General features: G+C 39.3%; 2 protein-coding genes across 10 annotated transcripts in view; one reads left to right on the forward strand and one right to left on the reverse strand.

Moving 5' to 3' along the window:
* Window positions 1-23890, reverse strand: part of LOC136843853 (inversin-like) — a 649403-nt gene that overhangs the window by 397879 nt on the left and 227634 nt on the right. The window lies entirely within an intron of this gene.
* The window catches only part of LOC136843847 (uncharacterized), a 52251-nt gene that overhangs the window by 9295 nt on the left and 19066 nt on the right, over window positions 1-23890 (forward strand). For 6 of the 9 annotated variants that reach the window (XM_067112666.1, XM_067112664.1, XM_067112663.1 and 3 more), the window contains 2 exons: window positions 16753-17058; window positions 20763-20994. In XM_067112666.1, the coding sequence (XP_066968767.1) occupies window positions 16753-17058; window positions 20763-20994 (538 nt within the window). Of the gene's footprint in view, window positions 1-11373; window positions 11692-11804; window positions 12753-16752; window positions 17059-20762; window positions 20995-23890 lie in introns of those variants that run through there. The other 3 variants (XM_067112672.1, XM_067112669.1, XM_067112671.1) reach the window with 3 other exon arrangements.

The raw sequence follows: 23890 nt of genomic DNA on the forward strand, positions 1-23890 counted from the left end.
TTTGCCTCATTAGTTCTGCCCAATGTCTATTTATGTTAGGTTTCATTTACTATGTTTTAGGTTAGATAAAGGCTTTACAGCGTACGCTGTTATGATGATTTAATAGTATTTGCATGGACCGAATTAGGTTAGTAACAGCTCGAGCCAACCAATAACGTTTAGATACACGTGAAGCGTTCGTTTATGGCCATATTGAATTATTAATAAAGAATTGTGTAACGAATATGTGCCCCAACAGGTAAAAAGAAAGTTTAGGGTGGAGTTACTTGGACCACATGAAACTCTTGAGCAGGAAATTCTTTCCTCCATTAGGTATGGCTGGTCGGTCGAGTAGGTCCGGTCCTCAACATATTTCGTAGAGTCTAGCCTAGCGTTGCTTCATTATCCATGGTTATTTAGACTTAACAGGCTGAAATGACAAGAAGACATGTGATTTACGCATTCTAGCTGTTGGAAATCGGAGGTGTGTGAGGATGGAAGCAAAACATATGTGAACGTGCGTTTGGTGGCGTCACGGCCATGTGACGGCGTTGGGGGGCGAGCGAGTGAGTACTTTGACAGCCAGGCGCCCACTCGGCCCTTCCCACACTTCCCTCATGAATGTTATTCCATCTTGAAGATTCTGGTCCTCAGGAGTTGGTGGTTATTGTCCATCGTGTCTTTCAGTTCACACGAAACGGAAAATGTAACTTTTCCGTAGCTCAGGCTTTGAAGTTGAGCCGCTTTTCACGATGCTCATTCAAGCGGTGAACGTTTCAAATAAATGATTTCAACAGACTTACATCACAAAAGCAGTTGTTTATGCTGCAGGGTAATAAAAAAATGAAAATCATGAACAGTAATTATGTATGCCGGCTTCAAGTAGCGCTTGAACATTGAAAAGGGAAAACACACTTTCACTTCCATCCGCTCAAATGTAGAGCGTGATTCCTTTGTTCCAGATTTTTATTATTTATTTTTTTAACTCGCACATCCGAAAGGATCTTTTTTGGATATTCGTTTTATAGTAACGGCAGTTGTCTTTATTACCAAAAGCTTTTTAAAGTTGCAATATTTTTTTAGCAGGGCTAATGGCTGTAGTTGGCCAGTCGGCCTAGATAGGAACAATATTCAATGCTTGTCAGATCTCATTTTTAACCCATTCAAGAGAAACTAAAGCATCAGAGGTAGTCTTAACGTTTGTAGATCAAATGGAAAAAGATTTTATCAAGCAAACTTGTATCATGTAATTATAAATTTCTTAATTATGATTAGGTCATGTGTCAACCAGCCAGTTGTGATCCCTTGGAAGTTATTTATTTTATGTATTTAAAGTTGATTGTTATGCCTTCTCATCATGTATTATCCATGTATGACACTACTAAAATCCTCTTCAGAATTTGTTGCCTGCCAAATGGTTTGCCTCTGCCCCTTGCAAAGTAGACACCATAGCCATGTTTGAACTTAGGATTATGTTAAAATCCTAAACTGGCCGTTGTCATTTCATTATTTATTCTTTAATATAGCTGCTAATTCCACAAACATACCCACATTTTATCCAAGAAAACCTTAATTCGTGTTTTAGATCCTTTGTATTGCCTGTTGATGATTCCATGTCTGTCTTGAATGTGTTCTCAGCCTTGTCAGAACACAATCTCTTCAATTTTAGTCACATTCACCATGAGCTTTCACATTTCCAAGAATGTGCAATGCAAGAATTCTCAACCAGTGATACAGTAGCATTTCCTCAGGTTGCCTTGCAAAAATGAATCATCATGATGGAGAGGTTCCCATAGCCTCCCAATGTGATAGGCTAGCTGTGCTAAGAAATTTCTTCACTGAAGTAGGTGTATATTTGAGCCTCGTGTCATTTCCTGACGTAAACCCAGGGTTGGAGCTAGATCTTTAGTTTATGTTTAGATCAGAGTATGCAAACAGGAGTGGGAAAAGTGTTTAGTATTACTCTTAATAAAAATATATTTCATTGTAATCATTTTCTGTCAAGCGTCCTGACCAGGTTATCAAAAATCAAATGCCCTGTCAACCTTTACACCAGCTGAAATGACTCCAAGGGCAGAAGTTGTTATTTGTACAATTTTCACCAGGCCTAGCCTAAATGTTTTCATTCGTATAAGTAAAAGTAGTTGTCAACTTGAAACGATTCCATGGTTGATATATTGTACATACAAATACAGTACAGTACACAATTAATACATAACATACTTTCACACATACATATACATTTGTGTGTGTGTGTATGTGTGGCTGACCTTCATATTCAAATATTGAATTGTAGACTGGAGTTTCATTTTTCCTTGATCTTTTCATCTTTTTGTATAAAACTACTCAGATATTTTAAATATGCTGATCATGACTGCTTTCACATTTTATCTGTTGACTGAATGGGTCATTTATTTTTTTAGCAAAAAGAAAGTCCATAATTTTCATGCTATTAGTAGAAATGGACGTATGTACAGAATGGCAAAAATTGTGCCTGCTTGTGTAGTTTTGATGCTTGTTTTATCACCAAGGGAAGCTTCCCCTTGGTTGTGATAATCTGTTGATAGTGCATTCTTGCATGCACTCTGAAAAAACTACCCAGCAAGATTATGAAGATAAGAATACAATGCTGTATAGCCTACAAAGAATCTCAGTCACCCCAAAGAAATCAACTGTAAGTTGATGATTTTGTGGCTACTACTTTTGAAATATGTCAAACACAAGAAACTTACAATGTTTGCTTATATATCTCCAGTAGACAAGCCCTCACTACTTTAGTTTTTAATGACAAAGTCCAAACCTTTGTCATTTTTTTTTGTGTGAATGAGTCTGTTTTATTCCTTGCCCCCTGCCGCCACCTGAGGTTGAAGCTGTGGTAGCTACAATCCTGTGTAAACCCATGCCTAACATCTAGGCTAGGCAGGCAGTATACTAAGTAAAGTTGGGGTACCAATTTTAGGATCTTGTGTCATCCAGAGGTCAGGTCAGAGTGCTGAATCTTATCATTGCCATTTATAATGTTGTAAGGTCACATTTTCCCTTCACAGATTACATGTACAATGGGCTAATATGGTCATTACCAGTTGAGCTATAACCTTAGCTGGAAAAACAGACCACTACAAGCTCAAGGTCCCCAGTAGAAAGCAGCCAAGCTCAGAAAGAGCGTGTGTACTCAGAAGCTGAAGTTTCAATAGTTCAACTACATGACTAAGAGGACTGGTGCCTTATTGGTTAGAATTGGTATACTGTAGAATATATATAAAACTCTGGTATTGAACTTGACAGAAGAAAGGAGAAATTGTTAGCATTATCTGTTTTAACTGGACTACTATGTGGTGCATAATACAGTCTTGGAAGATCAGATTGCTGAGGATAATCAGAATTATGAAGCATAAAACATTCAAATAGCTAATTCAGCATTGGTGCCAGAGGTTAATACTAATAACTGGGTTAAGAAATTTAACAACTTCAAGTTTGTATGCAGCAATGTAAGATGCAAGTCAGCTGTTGAAGAAATAGCAGGGGAACACTATTTAAAACATGATAGAATAAAAGACTAAACTCATTTCAATTTTAGACGGGGCTACAGAGCTGTTGAACTCTCAGTATTCCGATTTGTGCAGTTGTTTTGTAGAAGTGGAGCTGTGGTGAAGAATATCACCTAAAATTCTAAATGCATTGCTTGTAGTTGAAGAAACACTTGTTAATGAAAAGATCTGGGAAGGGGGAGGGGTCTAGTGTTTTAGTCCTTCAAACATTTGTACTTTTGAGTTTTGATAAGGTTCATCATATCACATCAGTTCATCATATCAATTTACACAATGTAACAAAATAGCTGCTGAGAGGCTAAGCAACTGCTGGTCTATACAGTATTCAGATGGGATCACAGCAAATTATGTAATTTCATCTGCATAAACAAGTGTTAGTTTTCAAGGCCAAACTAGTTACTATATGTATATGTGCAGTATAATAACAGAAGGCAGTGGCAAAGGAACAATACCCATAGAAGCACCAGAGATTACATTTGCAGTCACTTTAGCATCTTTCATCAATATTCCATGCAGTCTGTTGGTTAAATATTTGATAGTGATATAGCCTACAGTGGTACTAAGAAATTTTTCTTAACTTGAAAACAAGTGCCTCATAATTAATGCAGTTAAGTTTATTACTAAAGTCGAGTGCAGTCATTTGAACTGCGTGAATTGATTCAAGGCATTTCTGTATGTGACTTCAAATTGAAAGACTTATAACACAGTCACCCAGGCCTTGCTAAAGTCAAACTGTAAACTGAGGAGCAGATGTTTGTACTTTTATAATAGGCGTGCAGTTGTTTTTACCAATAGACATTCTAAAACTTTAGATGCAGTAGTATTGAAATGGGCCATAATGTATTTATTTAGCTAATGAAGAAACATCTTTCTTTGTGCAAAAGAACTATTTTAGCTAATGTATGAAAAATAGTAGACAATGTAGGATGTAAGTAATAGGCAGATTTCACAAAATAACAGTGGAAAAATACTAATTGTACCTACACTTGAATAAGCATTTAAAGTCAAGTAAAATATTCTGAACTTCAAAGAACTGAAGCCTAATTTAGGAAAATTAGTTTCATGAAAACATGAATAAGGCATAATTACTTTCACATTGCATTGCTTACTGTCAAATGCATCAGCTGTCTGGTTTAAGCAAAGAGGGCACTTTTGAGTGCACACCTAGGCTAAGCGTGTACTCCTGAGTCCAGATATGAGTAGCTCACCATATATTTATAACAAAGTTCACGTAAAAGAAAGGCCCCACTGCATGGGCTCAGACCAGGGTTTATTGTCTCATATATATTTTTTTTATTTTTTTTATTTATTTATTTTTTTTTTTTTCCCTCAAAACTCATAGCACTATTAAAGTACTGTCTTTCTGTTGCTGCTGGATAAGCGGTTGCTGGAGACAGCTTCCTTATATTGCCGATGTTCCATATTAGTTTCTCCACACACTCATCTTTATTATCGTGCACCTTTACCATCGGCCTTTCATGTAGAGCTTTGATTTTAGCAAAAGACTAAACAGTCAACCACCCACATAGGATCATTTGTCCTGAGTACTGTTACATTTTTAAAATCCCTTTCACTGGAATGCTAGAACTGATTTTGGTTGATCCTCATCCATCGACAAGCAGAGGATGTGATTGCCTTCCTAGGAAGTTTAACAAAATTCAAAGTCTGGTTCCATTTAAGTAATGTCAGATCTGATGTATCAGGCAAATCAGGATACTGGGTCTGGTGAATGTTTTGATCGCACCAAACTCCACAGTAGCCTGTCATCAGTTGATTTGTTAGTAGAGTACTTGGAATAAGTTCTCTGTCTCTTTTTTTTTTTTTTTTTTTTTGCTGGATGTTGTCTCCCTGCTACTTTGTCTGCATTATTCCTCCTGTAATTTTTCTTCATTGGTTCATTACACGTGATTTGAATTTATCCTAATGTTGCCAATTCAGGACAGTTCCTGCAAAACTGGGAACTTCTGCATCGGCCCCTTTTAGTAGTGACGTGGGCACTCTTAGTTCTTTTTGTCAGATGCTTGCGTTATTTGGTCAAGTCCAGCTTGGATCATCTAAATTTTGATAGTGTAGTAAAACACAAACAAACGTGGGTCCAATCCAGTTTGTATTAATTAAATGACCATGAATAAGATTTCCTTGACTGTGGTTTATCTTCCAACTTGTTTTGTGAGAGAGATTAGTTCAAGGACATAATCCTTTATCATTAGAACATTGAGCTTTCAGGCTTCTACCTTGAGATATGACTGAGTAATTACTGTAATTTAACCATTTTATTGGCAAAACAGTGATGACTGTTTCACTTTTGTTTACAAATCAGATTAATCTTAGAACTTAGCAGAAGGTTTTTAAGATACAGTAGTAATGCCAGTCACTCTCATTAACCCCAGAAAGTTTGTCAGATTACACAGTATGTAATGTTAATAAGTTGAGGATGCTGTGACAAGTACAGCTTACCTTTGACTTTCAGATAAAACTTGACTCCCATCCCAAGCAGAGCTTGGAATTCATGCAAATGAAATGGATTCTATGCAAATTGAAGGCATACCTTGTAGGATGATTAATCATAAAAGTACCCATTATACCCTCAGTTTGAAAGTATTTCAGATTATTTTGTAGTATGAAAGAGAGAGAGAGAGAGAGACCTTATGAGTGATATCACTCTGATGTGGTGAGGATTGCCTCACTGAGGTCCGCCCATTTCAGTAGTAAATATTTTGATAAGAGTACTGAGCACCTGTGCATCTGTCAATCCATACCCCTCCCCTTCTCCTCCCTTGTTCTCTTTTCTCCAACAGCATCCCTCAATAGGTGGGAGGTACCAGCTAAACTCACTGCTCAGGTCAGTGGAGGCACACTAGATTTTTAGGGTATACTGTATGCCCTTATTTTCCCATCATCACATATAGAGACTGCGAACACTTGTCATGTATTTATGGGCTGAAGGTGATACCACTTGTGTTACAAGGCCACAGATTTTGAGTGAATTGCTCTATTTAACTGTATTCCCAGTTTCTTTTCAGCTGGTATATGGTGCAGTTTGTAAATCTTGAATGAAAGAAAAATCTGTCCTTGCTGTCGACATTAACTACTGTAATTAAAGCCCTGCTGTGAATTTGAATGATGGTTGCTATTACATCTAGCGTATTGAGGGCAGTCAGTTTTACAAATGTTGTCAAAAGATAATTGGCCAATTTGATGTGACTTAGGTGATTTTTTATGTCATTGGTACTCATTTTACTTTTCTGTAAAAGAAAACTATTGAGATAGTTTTGTCTGTCCAACCTCACTTTTTCTTTCCACCCTCAGATCTTAAAAACTACTGAGGCCAGAGGGCTACAAATTGGTATGTTGATCATCACCTTCCAATCATCAGTATACCAAATTGCAACCCTCTATCCTCAGTAGTTTTCATTTGATTTAAGGTTAAAGTTACCCATGATCGTGGGTCTGGCAATACTATAGGACAGCCACATCCAGGCTGTGGCTGAAAGTTTCATCAGCCACGGCTCGTACAGCATTGTACGCTGTACAGAAAACTCAGTTGTGCATTTTTTTTACTTGTTTATTACTATTCTCTCTCTCTTTTATTTTCTTGGCTGCATTACTCTGTTTACTTTCACTTGGAGAGGAGCCTAGTATGGCTCAGAATTGTAGCGATTACTCTTAGATTAAAGGGTGCTGTAAATGCTCATCCAGAAAAATAACTAGTTACTTTGCCTTTGTCATGAATGATCTGCTAAAACTATGATGACTGGAAACAGAGCCATACTCAAATTAATGTATTTAAGAGGGCCTAAAAAGAAAAATGGCACAGAAATTCTTACCACAGTGTCACTACATGTCATGTTTAAAGCTGCAAAAGCAAACAGAACACTGTGCTGTGTGATGTGTTCATTGACAATTGTAAACAGAAAATAATTGAGTTCTTGATGATTTAGTGAACTATGGTTTTACCCCAGCTTATTAATGACACATCGCCAAGTGCAAAAAATAAATTTCAGGAGTGTACTACATACCACATTTGGTTAACGCCAAGGTGGAATGTATCAGAAAGTATGCAAACTAAAGTCAGAGGGATTTCCTAGTGCCAATGAAGTTATCATCAGTAAAGCACATAGCCTATACCATAAGTTCATGATAGTTCACCTGTTCAGTATAGTAGTTGTCTTATTAGAGTACTGTAGCTGTTTGAAATTGGATGTGATCTTAATAGTATAATGATCTCCCCTGTCACACTTGAAAACTGTTCACTTACGATGCCGTTGGGGCAATACTGTTGTTCTGCAGAGACATGCTGAATTGTTGCGTTTAGTATCGCTGATATGACATGAATACGTAAACATTTTTGCAATCTCAAATGTGGATGTCAACATCTGGTAATTATAACTAGGGTGATTGCTTGTCATACTTAGATCTCATTTGGTACCACATTGAACATTCAGGTCTCTTGAGAGTTTAATTGCATCTTGAACAGTAAGCCGCCCGTATTCGCGTTCTCATGATTCGCGGACTCATGCATTTGCGGGTTTCTCTGTGGAACATATCTATCCATTATTCGCGGAAAATTCGCCCATTCGCAGTATTTTTCACTGAGAAATATCCACGAATTACTGTATTTTCATATAATTTTCATGAATAAATGCTTTTTTGTGATAAAACTATTGAAATACTCAGGTATAAGCATTTTTACAGGGTTTTTCTTGTGTATCAAAATGGGCAGTTCTAAGTGTTTTTAGAGGGGTTTCAAGTATTCGCGGGTTTTAGCTATTCGCGGGGGAGGGGGTGGTGGTACGCAACCCCCGCGAACACGGGGGTTCACTGTGTAGGGAATACAGTATTTGTATTGTGCAATAGTACAGTATTTAACTTTGAAATTTTCTGAAAATCTTGAATATGTGGCTGAGGTACTGCATAGTGCAAGGGTATGTGATTAGGCTTCCAACCAGAAAAAGGTATGCAAGAGTTTCCCATTTGAAGTGAAGCTTGGCTTTGTGTCCACCAATTCAAGAACTTCCCTCATGCAGGCCACATTCATGAATGCACAGGGTCAGATTCGAGGAGCTGGACGATGGGGATGTTGCTATGTTGCTTGGGAACGGCAGTGAACTGCTGACCAAGGAGTGGGCAAAGGAGCTGAAGTAAGAGTATGCAGAACATGAAGATTTCCAGGAAGGTTTTGGCAAGGGAGCCTGAGATTTTAAACTCAAAAGTCCCTGTGGTGTTCTTTTATGATTTGAGGATGCTATTGGCTTCATGAAAGAGGTCATTGGTTTTCTAAGAAGGGCACTGCAGTCTCAACAGTTCATGCAACAACCTTGAAGCTCCCTCCACTTTCTCCGCTGCTTTGCCTTTCAAGATGTCTATTTTAGGTGCCTCTCCAAGTCTTATCATAAGTGCATCCGTCATCATTTAGGAGAGCTGCATTCTCCCATTCTCCACTTAGTCTGTCACCAAGTCCTCCTTTCGTCTTGTCATCAGCCCCATGGGGGTTAGTGTCGTCAGTGCACCTCATTCGGTTCACTGTAGGCATTACTTAGGTCCTTTGCAGCGTTCCATTGGCCCCTAGCTGCAACATATTTCATTCTTTTTACTGTACCTCCGTTCATATTCTATTTCTTCCCTCTTACTTTTCTCCCTCTTCCAACAGTTGATTCATAGTGCAACGGCGAGGTTTTCCTCCTGTTACACTTTTCAGACCTTTTTGCTGTCAATTAACATTTAAGTGCTGAGTGACCGCATAGGTCCCAGTGCTTGGCCTTTGGCCTTAATTCTGTATTCTATTCTTGTCATCAGAGTTCACTGCTTTCTACGATGACAACTGACTTTTACCACATTACACTATGTAAGAAGAGTGGAAAGGGAGGAATTGACCATGACTTTTCACTATGATTGGACACTAATTATGTTGAATTTGATGAGTGACCAATTGTGCCAAGTACTGGCGATTTGTCATAGGTTTTAAAAATAGTATCAACTTATTTGCAGATGTGTGTTTTGTTTGTTATTGTTAGTAAATTCGATGATACTAAATTAGCCTGTGTTAAAGATACATTAGTATAGTGTCATGGGATAGTTGGCTAGCGTTAGCATGGCCTATAACCCATTTTCCCCAGAAGGTAACATTGATGTGATTTTTCTCAATATGACAGATCTTAATGGATGCATTCCGTTTGTGTATGGACATGTGTATAGTGTTGCTTTTAGAATGAGGCCACTGTGAAGTAGCATTCAGAGTATTGGAGGATCCTGTTACTGGCTAATAGAACTGTGGATTATCAGTGTCCAAGGAGTTATCACAAATGTTTCTGCATCAGCTCTGGTTAAGGGAAAGGACCAACTGATGAGTGGTCAGCAGCTGTTTAAACTTTCATAGACAGGTCATGAATATGGTTATCTCTTTAGGCAGTCTTGGTTTCTTTGAGTTAGAAGGTTTTTCAATAAATTTGGGGCATACCAGGTATACCACTGATGGAGTCGTCGTCTTTTTGAATTCCCGTCGGTTGCCAGTTAACCTTGAATGTAAATTCCGTGTACCCCTATACTTATGAATTCATTGGAACAGGTTTGAATTTTAACTAGGGTGGGCTGAGTGTAGATGTCGTAGTGTGCTGGATTTTAAATCCCCCTCTCTCTCTCTCTCTCTCTCTCTCTCTCTCTCTCTCTCTCTCTCTCTCTCTCTCTCTCTCTCTCACCTTGTACTCTTGTGTATTGAGCTGCATTCTCACCTCAGATAATACAGGTATAGCAGTTCTATTAGTTTTCTTCAAAAGAAAACTATGGCACGTTGATTATCCACCCTCCAATCATGAAACATATCAAATTGCAGTCCTCAAGCCACAGCATTTTATTTATTTTTTGGGGGGGGTTAAAATTAGCCATGATCGTGCGTACGGCAGGAACTTTCATGGGTCGCGGCTGAGAGCTTCATACAGCATTTATACGCTGTACAGAAAACTCGATTGCTCCGAAGAAACTTGGCCTATTTATTACTTGTTTCTTAGTGTGCTGGGAATAGTTTTTGTCCTTCTGTTGCTAATGTAGAGAGCGACATAACGCTATAATTAGTTAGGCCTATTTGAGTGTTGGAAACTCCCGCCCACCGACAGAACTGATGAGAAAAGCAACAGAAGGAAAAGTACACATACACCTTTTTTGTATACTTGGGTAATGGGAATTATGGCTTCATGACGCCGTGTGGTTTCCTGAAAGGAAATCTTACTAGAATGGAGTAAGCGTTTGCGCACTTGAACTTAAGAAAGAAATTAGAGGGTGACGGATGTTTTTGTTTTGTAAAATCAAAGGAAGTGATCCAGCGCTGTTCTCATTATTATATCACCTTATCTCGCAAAATGGCGTACGGGTGTTGATGTTTACCACATCTACCATAGCTCATCTAGGCTATGCCATGAAGTTTTACCGGATATGTCACTGGTGTACGTTTTTATGTTTCAGTGGACTTGCTCCATTTAAGTTAATAAGCTTTACGTTACGTTAGTTGTATTAGTGAGTTAGCTCTACAACTCGCTGTTTTATCTCTGATGGCTATGTGAAGATGGAATTGGTATGATTTAGGAACGACGTCGTCACCTTCACAAAACTTGAAACGAGCTTGTTACGTTTGTTTTGTTGCGAGGTTTCTTTACTATTATAGTAACGGCATTAAAATGGAAGCCTGTCTAAATCTAGGTTACTTGACCGTGTAACTTAAGTCACTCTTGTTAAGTTGTTCACGGGACTTTCCACGGACTTCTGCTCTTCCTTAAGGTCCCTCGTTAATTTGGGTTTGTCGAGATTAAGAAAGTTAGACACTTAATATACAGAGGGTACAAATGGTGGGTCCCTTTCCTTTAAAATGCCCCAAGTTCGCCGAAAGGTGTCCGGTTTTGAAGTCGGGTAATATTCTTCTCTCTATGTCAGCGCCACCTTAGGAAAGTCAAGGAAGTCATGCTCGACCAGGGAAGGAAGCTCTTGCAGTGAACGTCTTTTGGGGGCCAGTGCTGACGAGGCTGCTCCCTTCGGATTTCGGTTGACGTTTCGACATGGCTTCGTCTTGGATGACCACTTCTTTTACGTCGTATGTCCAAAGTTGACAGTATTATTTTTCTGTCAGTGAGTTGGACCGTGGAAGCAGTATCTCTGATTTACTATATTGTGGCAGGAGGTAAGAGTAGACATCGCCCGTACATTGTAGATAGTCTGATCGTCATGGAGCTGATAAGAGAAGAGGAACGATTCGCGTTGGTTCAGGCGTGATTATCAGACCCTTACTTTTACAGTGCATCGGTGGTCTCCCAGGCTCAGCCTGCCCGTCCCTCCCGTTTTTACCCCGTCTGCTGCTTTTATCGCTTCTTCCCCGACGCCTCACACACACACACACACACACACACCGGTTCGTTGCGTATACATCCCACAGAGGTCTGGGGACTCTGGGCGGCTGGTGGGCCCCACGATTTCGTTATTCACCTGTAGGTCGTGTAGCCAGTCGGACGGACCCGTGTACTCCTTAGAGCCGGCGAAACTGGCGTTCGCGTGTTTGATAGCGTTGCTTCATCTGATGCGAAGTGGATTTATTCTGGTGCTCATGAGTGATTTGTTAATCAGTGGCAGTTGTGTACCGACGAAAGAAAATTAACTCGTAGTCGAAAGAAATCTTAGTAGCTACTTGTTCGCTGTCGAAGGAAGGAAATTTAAGAGGTTGTTGTCCCCACTGATTAGACTGAAGTTGGACCTTTGGTAGGACTTTGAAGTTTGCTCTCTTGGACTCCTTCGGCCGCGTTGTGATAACATACGCGATGAAAGTAAGAGTGCCAGTATATATCAATGCTTATTGTGTAAAGTACGTCGAATAATTAGTTGAAACTTTTTAATAAACCCTATTAGTTTGGTGATTTATATAGTGACGAAACGACTCCTGACGTCAACGTAGTGACATCACGAGACATTGGTTAACGATAAAAAATAAATTTACCAGGGGAAAGCAAGTGTAAGTAGGAAATCACGAACTGAATTTAATCTCCCACGAACTAAAAATTTACAGACATCATTTGCTCGATCAGTATATAAAAAAACCCTGATATATAGAATTCCTCCTCGAGAGAGATTGGAAGATCTTGGCGAGTCACGATTTAAATTTCTCCGTTCCGCGGAAAAAAAGAAAATAGTGACGAGAAAGTTTATACAGTAATAACGATGAACGCTCAAGACTTTTGTGATTTGCTTATGGTAGGTATTACAGGTTGAATTATTCCTGCTTTTATGGGTAATTTAACATTATGAATTTTATTATAATACAAAAAATTTGGAACTTCTTTGTGCAGTTCTTGCTTGTATGATTTTTTCCAATGTAATTTAAAAATGTTTATCAGAGATTATCATGAAGTTGGGTACAAAAGTGCTCGGAATTCGGGAATTTAAGAATTTATTCTGGAGTAGTCCTACGTGGGAGCAAAGTTAAGGTAGTTTCCACAGGGAATCACAATACTCATCAGCCGGCCGAGAGCACATTTCTGCGGTGAATTGCTTGTGATATTTGGCGCTCGACCGAATACATTTTTTTCCTACTTTGCTGACAAATCATCCCTCCAGAACAAGGATGTCTTGGGAAAATGCAAGCCGGTAAAGCCCCCACCCTCCCCACACACAGCGTCCATCCTAGATCTTGGAAGAACCCTTGTTCAGAAAATGGCCATAGCCTTACAGCGGCTGTTTTTGCTTACATGGAAGCCATATCAGTAGTACGGAGGGGGCAATCTTGCATGCACTCTCTATTTCTGGGATGCTTAGGCAGGCTTTTTTTTTCAGCAGCTGCTACGCAGTCAATCCAGTATTTTCTAGATATCCCCCACCACCTCCATCCAGCGACGTCAGAAGTTATTCTCTTTTCATCACCACTTTAATGCTCTTTATTCTCTTTTCATAACCACTTTAATGCTCGTGTCCATCATTTCATCTGTGGCCATGTTATATCAACCTTACGACATCTTTGTTACGCCTCTTTGCCTCGCATTTTAATCCTGTTCTGAAAATAGCCAGAAGACAGTTCAGCAGGTTTCAGAGTTTTACAAGACTCATTTGAGAACACACTTCGCTTCCCAACGTGAAAAGGTTGAAAATCCTGTTTGGGCTTTACTTTATGGTAAAGGAACTTCATAAACTCTCGTGTTACACAAGAGGTTAGTATTTGTGAAATGTCACTGTCATGAACTCTTGTTAAACAAGAGCTTATAGTATTAGTGGAATGTCAGTGAAAGTATTTATCTGGGCAAAAAACTGTGAAATATGGGGTTATAGGGGTCGTAGAGGCTTATGCTCGACGAGTAGTCAGGGGCCAAATTAAGTTTGGACAGGAAATGAGACTACCCTTGTTGGTCTCTGCTCTTATCTGTAGGGAATACGCATTAGGGGTTTGCACATGACTCAGAAGTTGCCTATGATCTGTTATTGTTCAGAATGACAGGTACGTGCGCTTTATAGTTATGGCCGTGACTTTTTATATTGCAGAAATTGTATTTGTTGATATTAAATATACTCAAGGTGCTGTGCTTTGGATCAGAGGGTTTGTCATGGCCAGAGACAAAAGGTAATATTGGGGCGTGTTAAGTCTTCAGTAGGCGGAAAAGGAAAGTCTTTTTCTGGTCACAACCTCAGAACGCAAAGGTTGCACAAGCTATTTGTTTAGGGTCAGCAGACGTAATCATGGGTCAAGGTTAAGAAGAAAGTGTTTATTGGACACTTCTTGGTGCCACTTTGGCTTATCTATGCGTCACCTCCGAGGTACTAGTACTAAACATGACGGAAGCTCAACGGGACGCCGTGTTTAGCCACTCGGGGGTCAAACTATTATATACACCCATTTCTATATTGTGTGGTCGACAAATTATGTTAATAAACGATATCTTTGATCCCCGAGGGCCTAGTACTAAACACGGCGTCCCATTGAGCTTCTGCCATGTTTAGTACTCGCACCTCTTGAGGTAATGCACAGATAAGCCAAAGTAGCACCCACTTTATATTTAAGGCCTTCTACATGCTCTCATCTTAAGGAAAAGTGGTGTAGGGAATTCTACATGGCTCTCATCTTAAAGTAAAGGTGGTGTAGGGAATTCTACATGGCTCTCAACGTAAAGGTGGTGTAGGGAATTCTACATGGCTCTCATCTTTAAGTAAAGGTAGTGTAGGGTTACTAGGCCAAAGTCTAGGCCTCGGAGAGAGAAAGAAAATTTTATTTGGGTTTGAAAAGCAGCCCATTTTTATGAAAGACCAAAAAGGTTTTCGTTTTCTCGAGGGATTTTATGCGAGAATCACTCACGTGGTGCAACTCACGTGGTGCACTGTAGGCATTACTTAAGGCTCTTTGCAACGTTCTTTCGGCCCCTAGCTGCAACCTCTTTCATTCGTTTTACTGTATCTCCGTTCACATTCTCTTTCTTCCGTCTGACTTTCCACCCTCTCCAACAATTGTTTCATAGTGCAACTGCGAGTTTTTCCGCTTGTTACACCTTTCAGATCTTTTTACTGTCAGATTCCGTTTCAGCACGGAATGACCTCAGGTCCGAGCGCTTGGCCTTTGGCCTAAATACTATATTCCCTCCCTCCGAGCTTTGCATTGTATCAGTAATATTCATGCTCTGGAACGGAGGACTAGATCTTAGTCTTCAAAGGAGCTGCAACGGAATAATGCAGAGACTGTAGGGTCTTACCTCATGCACAAAGAAGTCTAGGCCAGAGAGAGAGAGAGAGAGAGAGAGAGAAAGAATGTCGTTGTTGCTGTTGTTGTGTGGGGCACGAAAATAAAATTCAGAAACTAGGGAAACACTTGTTTGGCCGTAAGTTATTCATCATAAAGCTGAATCATTGTAATATAGAAAAGGTCAGAGTTACTAGGAGATGTAGATAGTAATTGCTGTCCTGGTCGTAACTTTGAAATGAACATTGTAATCAGACGTGCAAGTGAAGCACATAGGCTATTTGAACCTAGAACAAATTGTAAGTCAGGCGAGAGACCATTTGTACACTGCGCCAAGACTGTACAACGAAATACCGCCTGAAGTGAAATCATACAAAAAGAAAGCAGATTTAAAAAAGAACTAAAGACTAATATTCTGCGGGAGCTATGATACTGACGAGAAAACGCTAAAAGACAATTATAAAATATAAAAGACAGTTATAATATATAAGAAGCACCACATTTTAGAAACGTACAATGGCCCGCCAGAGAGGGAATCATCCCTGTGGAGGGCTGTACATAAAACCAAACAAAGTGAAACAGGTGTTATAGACATTTATGTGGAACAACGGCACTAACTGAAGTTGAGAAATTGTTCATGGGAAATATCTTATTTGTGTCCGTTGACAGACTGATTGATGAACATTCTGAGCTTATCTACTTTATTAATGTTTTTCCTTAGATCTGAGAACAAGGCCTTGAGATGCCTTAGTAAAATACTGTGTGTGGTTGTGTGTGTGTTTAGTATATGTTGTGTGTACAGTACTGTATTGTATGCGTTTAATAAAGATTTGTTTCTCTCTGGTCATTTTGTAACTGGTGGTAATCTCTACCTGATATAAAATAATTTGCAATGTGGTGGCAGGTTTTTTGTTTACGTTACTTGTTCATCCTTGGAATATTTTTTTTAGATGATAGTCGTCTAAAACGTGCAACATAATTACATCAGATGATAACTAGTTGTTTGTGTTGCCGATATATATTTACGTGTTTTTTTTTTTAGTTTTCTGAAAAGAAAACTATTTTACCGGCTTCGTCTGTCCGTCCGCACTTTTTCTTTCCATCCTTAGATCTTAAAAACTATTGAGGCTAGAAGGCTGCAAATTGGTATTTGATCATCCTCCCTCCAATTATCAAACATACCAAATTGCAGCCCTCTAGCCTCAGTAGTTTTCATTTATTTTAAGTTGAATTTAGCCATAATCGTGCCTCTGGCAACGATGTAGGCCAAGCCACCACCGGGCCGTGTTTAATGTTTCATGGGCCGCGGCTCATGCAGCACTATACCGAGACCACCGAAAGATAGATCTATTTTCGGTGGCCTTGATTATAAGCTGTGCATAGCATTTAGTACTTGTTTTCTTAAATATTCAATCAGCAGCCCTGTTTTTATTATTAATCAAGGCCTCATGTTTAGCGACATTCAAATTCTTCCTTTCCCAACAGCCTGTCAGAAAGTCCCAACTAACGAAATGTTTTCTTTCGTCTCTCTCGCAGGAAAACGACTGGGACGCCGACGAACTGCTGCGGTCCGTCCTGAACGGCAGCGACGTCGTCGGCGGCGCCCCTCCACCCTTGAACATCCACGGCCCCACCCTGGCCTCGTCCCCCGCTCCTTTAGGGTCATCGGCGCCCATGTCTGTCCCTTACCTGGGAGGGACGTCCCCGCTGAGCACCCCGACGCTCAAGAGTGATGATGACATCGACGACCTGAAGGACCTCGTCGGGTTGCCCTTCGACGTGGTCCTGGACTCTGGTGCTTCTGATTCGGGGATGTCCAGCGACTCGAACTTCGATCAACAGGTGAGTGGGTCCTCCAATTGGGAATGGGGGTTAGTTCTGCGCGAGCGCGCTTGGAAGGGTTTAAATTTTTAATTTTCTGTAGAGGCACTCATAACGCTAATTAGGATTCTTCGAAAATGAGTGAATGAATGATTTTAAGTTATCAGGCGTCGTGACTTCTTTGGTCATTGACGCCGATGTCAATTACAGGACTACATGGTGTAGTATATAATTAAAACTTACAGGAAATAAAATTATATCATACGTAAAACCCCAGCTTCTAAAATATATGTAAAAATGCCACTAGCATCATACATCACATCCTCTCCAAGGATCGTGGCAAGGATGTACCCGCCATCCCCACCCCGAGCTTCAGAGAGGTATCGGACTCTTTAAAACCCCAAAATTGGGGCTTTCAACCAACAAATGCTATACAGTCAAGGGGACTAAGAAAAAAGGAGTGTGTTTGTTTCTCAGGCAAAATGAGTGTTTTTTCCGGCAAAATTATTGGAGTAGCAAATTTAAACTAATTTGGTACTGGGTCGACAAAAATGGCATTTAGTCATCGATTCATAGGTGATGACAACTTGTCTTTTAACCTGCCATTCAAATTTTACTCTTCAGCAGTTATAAACAGAGTATCTGCCTTGACTTGTAAAACAAGTCGTCGTTATCCCAAAGTTCTTGCTCACTTTCTCTCTTTTATTTCTTACTTTTTTTTTTTTTTTTTACTACCTGTCCAACCTCTCGTATACACGATCTCTCTTCTGTCATTCAAGTGAACTTCAGCCTTTTTCTATTCACTAAAACTTATCCCATGACAATGGATGGGTAGTCAAGAAGAAAGTGATAAAAAGAAGGCAAGTAATAAGAGAGAGAGAGAGAGAGAGAGAGAGAGAGAGAGAGAGGGGGGATTTTTCTGTTGGGAATCCAGTGCAGAGCGAAAGGTTAATGAACTGTTAGATTTCGCAATAAAAAAACCAAATTGAAAGGTGTATTTTTGAATCACCCATAGTTTACGAAATTGTTTTTAATATTTGAATGTGGAAAATGTAGATGATCGAAGAAAGTAAGTTAGAGATTGCTTGTGGAGAAGAAAGTTACCTAGAGATTGCTTGTGGAGAAGAAAGTAAGTTAGGTTGAATTGAGTATAGAGTTTGAATATAGAGTTTAGGCCAAAGGCCAAGCACTCGGACCTAATGAGGTCATTCTGTGCGGAAAAGGAAATTGAGAGTAAGTAGGTCTGAAAGGTGTAACAGGAGGAAAACATTGCAGTTGCACTGGATTTGTTAAGAGGGGTTGGGTAGCGAGATGGAAGAAACGTAAACGAATGGAGGTACAGTAAAAGTAATGAAAGATGTTGCTGCTACGGGCCGAAGGGACGATGTAAAGTACCTTTAGTAAGAAAGTAAGTTAGAGATTGCTTGTGGAGAAGAAAATTAAGTTAGAGATTGCTTGTGGAGAAAAAATTAATTTAGGGATTGCTTGTGGAGAAGGAATTAAGTTAGAGATTGTGGAGAAGAAATTAAGTTAGAGATTGCTTGTGGAGAAGAAATTAAGTTAGAGATTGCTTGTGGAGAAGAAATTAAGTTAGAGATTGCTTTTGGAGAAGAAATTAAGTTAGAGTTTGCTTTTGGAGAAGAAATTAAGTTAGAGATTGCTTGTGGAGAAGAAAGTAAGTTAGAGATTGTTTGTGGAGAAGAAATTAAGTTAGAGATTGCTTGTGGAGAAGAAATTAAGGTAGAGATTGCTTGTGGAGAAGAAATTAAGTTAGAGATTGCTTGTGGAGAAGAAATTAAGTTAGAGATTGCTTGTGGAAAAGAAAGTAAGTTAGAGATTGCTTGTGGAGAAGAAATTAAGTTAGAGATTGCTTGTGGAGAAGAAATTAAGTTAAAGATTGCTTGTGGAGAAGAAATTAAGTTAGAGATTGCTTGTGGAGAAGAAATTAAGTTAAGATATTGTTTGTGGAGAAGAAATTAAGTTAAATATAGCTTGTAAATTAAATTAATTGGAGAAGAAAATAAGTTAAAGATTGCCTGTGGAAGTGAAGGAGGTACGGAGGACAACTTAGAGAGATTGAAGAATTTAAAAGGCACCAGGATTAACAAATGTTGCTGGTGTCTTTGACATAGAGAGGTTGGAGAATTTAAAAGGCACCAGGATTAACAAGTGTCGCTGGTGTGTTTGATAGGCAGACTTCGGATGCGTTGAGGGAAAGGTAATAAAGGAATGGCTGAGAGGGATAATGGTTCTTCTGTATGTAAGTAGAGGCGATGAAGTGAAACGAGAATCATATTGGAGTAATATTACTTAGTGTGCCAGGGAACGTATATGGTAGAAATTGGTCAGGGCTTTTTTAAGGTGGGTGAAAAGAGATTATAATTCGGAAGTGTTAGGAGGGAGGAAAAAGGAAGACCTACAAAGTGTTGGTTGGCGTACTGGAAAGGAAGGGCCGTAATATCCAGGAAGTTTGAGAGTGCGTGCAAGATGTAGGTGAATGTTGCTATACACACACACACACACACACCTGTAATGACGTATTGTAGTGTGCGTGTGTCAGACTGTTGTTATTGTAAATGTTATTCTCATTTATTTGGTCTACCTATGAGAACTTGTGATAACCAAATGTTAGCAGATCTTTTTGTAGAAGATTTTTAAACAAAATGATTGTCTGTTATTCTTAATTTTGACGGAGCTTTGTTTTGCAACTTGTTGCAGTGTTGCCGACAGATTTTGGTATAGATAAATTTACTAGGTTGGTTTGACTATTCCCATAGATAATTTATTCTTTATTTTACATTTTAAGTTTTTTTGAACATTCATTTTAAGATCTGACGATAATTCCCCTACATTTAAACTGAAAGTCTACCCATTTTGACAGCTATATTTTTCCTTGTATATATTATCTTATACAGCATTCACGACCATTCAAGTAAATTTAAATTAGAAATAATGTATTTACATCTAAGAGCTTATTGAATTTATGATGCCGAATTCCTGCAGAGGAAAGTTAAGTACATCGAGGGAATGGGTATAATTTTGACCATTGTAAAAAGTTTCGAAGTAGCACCTTTCTAATAGATTATAAATTTTGTGATTCTAAGAATTTAATATAAAGGTAATTTCCTGATCTACATAGTGCGAGCCTTTCGGTCCCTAGCTGCAACTGCTTTCATTCCTCTTGCTGTACCTCCGTTCATATTCTGTCTTCCATTTTACTGTCCACCTTCTCCTAAAAAGTTGATCCATCGTGCAACTGCGATGTTTTCCTCCTGTTACGCCTTTCAAACCTTTTCACTGTCAATGTCCGTTTCAGCACCGAATGGCCTCAGTTGCCCCAGTGCTTGGCGTGTATGCCTAAAATCTATCTATCTATCTATCTATCTATCTATCTATCTATCTATCTATCTATCTATCTATGTCTAGCTATCTGTCTATCTATCTAGCTATCTGTCTGTCTATCTATCTGTCTGTGTATCTATCTATCTGTCTATCTATCTATCTATCTGTCTATCTATCTATCTATCTGTCTATCTATCTATCTGTCTATCCAGCTATCTGTCTATCTATCTATCTATCTATCTATCTACCTACCTACCTACCTACCTACCTACAAAGTAGCGAGGTTGCACAGTGGAGCTTGACAGGTTCTTTGACCGTGTGATTGAGGAACCGGAATGTAAATCATTTAAATAATTCACGTTCGTGTCTTTTATCTTTTGCAGATGTCTCCCCTGTCGGGATGTTCCGTGGCGTCTCCTGGCTCGTTCGTGGACATGGGCCTCGGGATCGGTGGGTTTTCCTCCTCGGAGTCCGGGGCCGATACCATTTCGGAGGTGTCGTCCATCAGCGACCTCGGCTCCAGCTCTCCGCGCAGTGCTTCGACCCTCCTGGCTCCCCCCGGGAGCCCCGAGGCGGTCCTAGGAGCCGACGACTTCTTCACCCAAACCGATTCTGGTACGTCAGGAGGATAGATATTTTTGTGGGTTCCGCCGTTTGTGTTGTTATTTGTGTGGGCGTTGGAATTTTTTGCTTTCTCGTGAATCTTTATGTAGATTAATTTTAGTGCTCCGTTGGGAGAGGGTGGGTTAGTGCCGTCAGTACACCTCATTCGATGCACCGTAGGCATTACTTAAGTTCTTTGCAGCGTCCCTTCTGCCCCTAGCTTTATAACCCTTTTCTTTCCTTTTACCATACCTCTGTTCATATTCTCTCTTTCCATCATCTTCCTTTCCACCTTCTCCTAACAGTTGATTCACAGTGCAGCTGCTAGGCTTTCCTCCTGTTACGCCTTTCAGACCTCACCGTCAGTTTTCATTTCAGCACTGAATGATGTCATAGGTCCCATCGCTTGGCCTTTGGCCTGTGTCCTATACTATTCTATTCTGTCATTCTTGGTGTGTTATATTAACGAGCCGCCAAAGAGAAAGAGCCCTTGCTGACACAAGGCCAGCTTAAACAGGGACATGTATTACACTGAGTGGCCTTGACACTGATCAGCTTAGCATAGTTGACAGATTTTTCAAAAAGTCATCTGCATAATTTATATCTTTCCTTACAAGTAGGTAGGCCTTGTTAGCGCATCAGTTTTGCATTGAGGTAAATCTTTTGTGGGCTCTTAGTGTATCCCAGTACTGTATTACATCTCGTGTTTTTGTTCTGTCTTCGCATTGCTAAACTTAAGCATGCCCCTGTCACCGAGCTTTTTTATCTTAACTTATAATATAACATGCATGGACATCACCAAACATTTTGTATGGTATTTTAATGTGACATGTTTTGCTATAGAATATGTACTGTTGATTCTCATGCGTGAATTCCATGGTCTTATATTATGTCATCAGTTTTTTGCTGGTGACATATTCAATTTTTTTCCAGAAAATTAAGACTGTAATAGAACTCCGACCTTTAATTACTTTGTATATGTTCAAGCCTTCATTGTTCTGTGTATGGGTATATGTTTCTTAAAAAAATAATATTCTTAGGTTTTTGGAAAGGGAAAATGGTGAGGAAATTGTCATATTTTATTATTGCAGCTTAGATTCAACAAAAGTTTATGGATGTAATGACAAGTGGTTGGAGTTGTGCGTGATCATATGGTGGAAACAAAAAAGTAGAAATACTTAAAAAGTGGATAGACGATGGGTTAAAGAAGTAGCTGTAAAGTAAATATGGAAAAATGGAATTGATAACAATAAGTACAAAATGCCTGATGTTTCTTCGGCGCAATCGAGTTTTCTGTGCGCCGTTTAATCAAGGCCACCGAAAATAGATTCATCTTTTGGCGGTCTCTGTATTATGCTGTATGAGCCGCGGCCCATGAAACTTTAACAACGGCCCGGCGCGCGGTGGCCTATCCTATATCGTTGCCAGAAGCACGATTATGGCTAACTGCAACTTTAAATAAAAATAAAAACTACTGAGGCTAGATGGCTGCAATTTGGTATGTTTGATGATTGGAGGGTGGATGATCAACATACCAACATATTTGTAGCCCTCTAGCCTCAGTAGTTTTTAAGATCTGAGGGCAGACAGAATAAACTGCGGACGGACAGACAAGCCCGCACAATAGTTTTCTTTTACAGAAAACTAAAAATTAGCAAATCGATAATCAGTGAAAAATGGCCTTCGGTTAAAGACGGTGAATTTATAGGAGTTTTGAGAAGGAATCAGAGAATATTTTTAATACAAGAGGGGTGGGGGGGGAAGAGAAATTAAAACCAGTAACTGGTGGCTGTTGAACTTACTTGTCAAACAAACAATCTCCTTTTCCCTTCATTAAACATGTAATGGTATAACAGGTGTTGAATTAGGTTAGTCAAGGCCATAAATATAAAGATAGAGTGAGAAGGAATCAAATAGGAAGTTAAAAAGGTTGGCGTCGTAGAAAAGATGGGTCATTTTGCTTTGAGCCTGTTTGGTCATGGGGAGTGATTGGATAACTAGGACCTCACGAAAATGAGGATGTGAGCATTATGCATTCAAGATAGTTGAGTGGCGCATTGTGTGTTTGTGGAATTGTCGCCCTGCTGATGAACTGTTTATATGCATGTGAAACGTCAGTGTTTTGGAAAGTTTCTCCCGCTAACTTATTGCCACCCTCTGCCCTCGTCATTCAACTCTTCCCCTTCTTCTGTCATCATAATTGAAAAAAAAGCTTCAATAGACTCGCGTCATCCACCCAGGACTGCATTCGGTTCGCACAGAAATTGTCTATGTGCATCTTTTCTTGTGGGTCCAGTTATTCATTAACTTCTCTTGGCTTTATTTCCATGACGAACAGCCTTGGAACTATTATCTCTCCCCCCTCGTATATACTTGTGCGTGGGATCTTTTTCTGACGTGTAATTGTACCACAGAGCTGTCTTACTTTCTCTTTCACTGCATTCATATATTTCTCCACTATCTATCTATCTGTCTATCTATCTATCTATCTATCTATCTATCTATCTATCTATCTATCTATCTATCTGTCTGCCTGTATATATATATATATATATATATATATATATATATATATATAATTATATATTTATTTATTTATATATGTAAATTATATATACATAATACATACATACATACACTTAATATAGTTGATATATTTGTAATGAATGCCCACATTTTTGTGAAGAAAGTTAAAAGGGTCATCAGTTTACCCAGGGAGGTTATGTAGAATAGATTGTAGACCTGAGAAAGGGAGAAATTCGATTAAAGAAGAGAAATACTCTGTAAAATATATACTGATGAAATATCAAAATAGATTTGTATGCATATCATAATTGAAAGCCAAGAAATATGACTGGCTGGCGGCCCGCGAAAACAGGCAGTAAACTAAATTAGGAAGAGGAAACTT

Source organism: Macrobrachium rosenbergii, chromosome 12 (genome assembly GCF_040412425.1).
Source record: "Macrobrachium rosenbergii isolate ZJJX-2024 chromosome 12, ASM4041242v1, whole genome shotgun sequence".
Lineage (NCBI taxonomy): Eukaryota > Metazoa > Arthropoda > Malacostraca > Decapoda > Palaemonidae > Macrobrachium > Macrobrachium rosenbergii.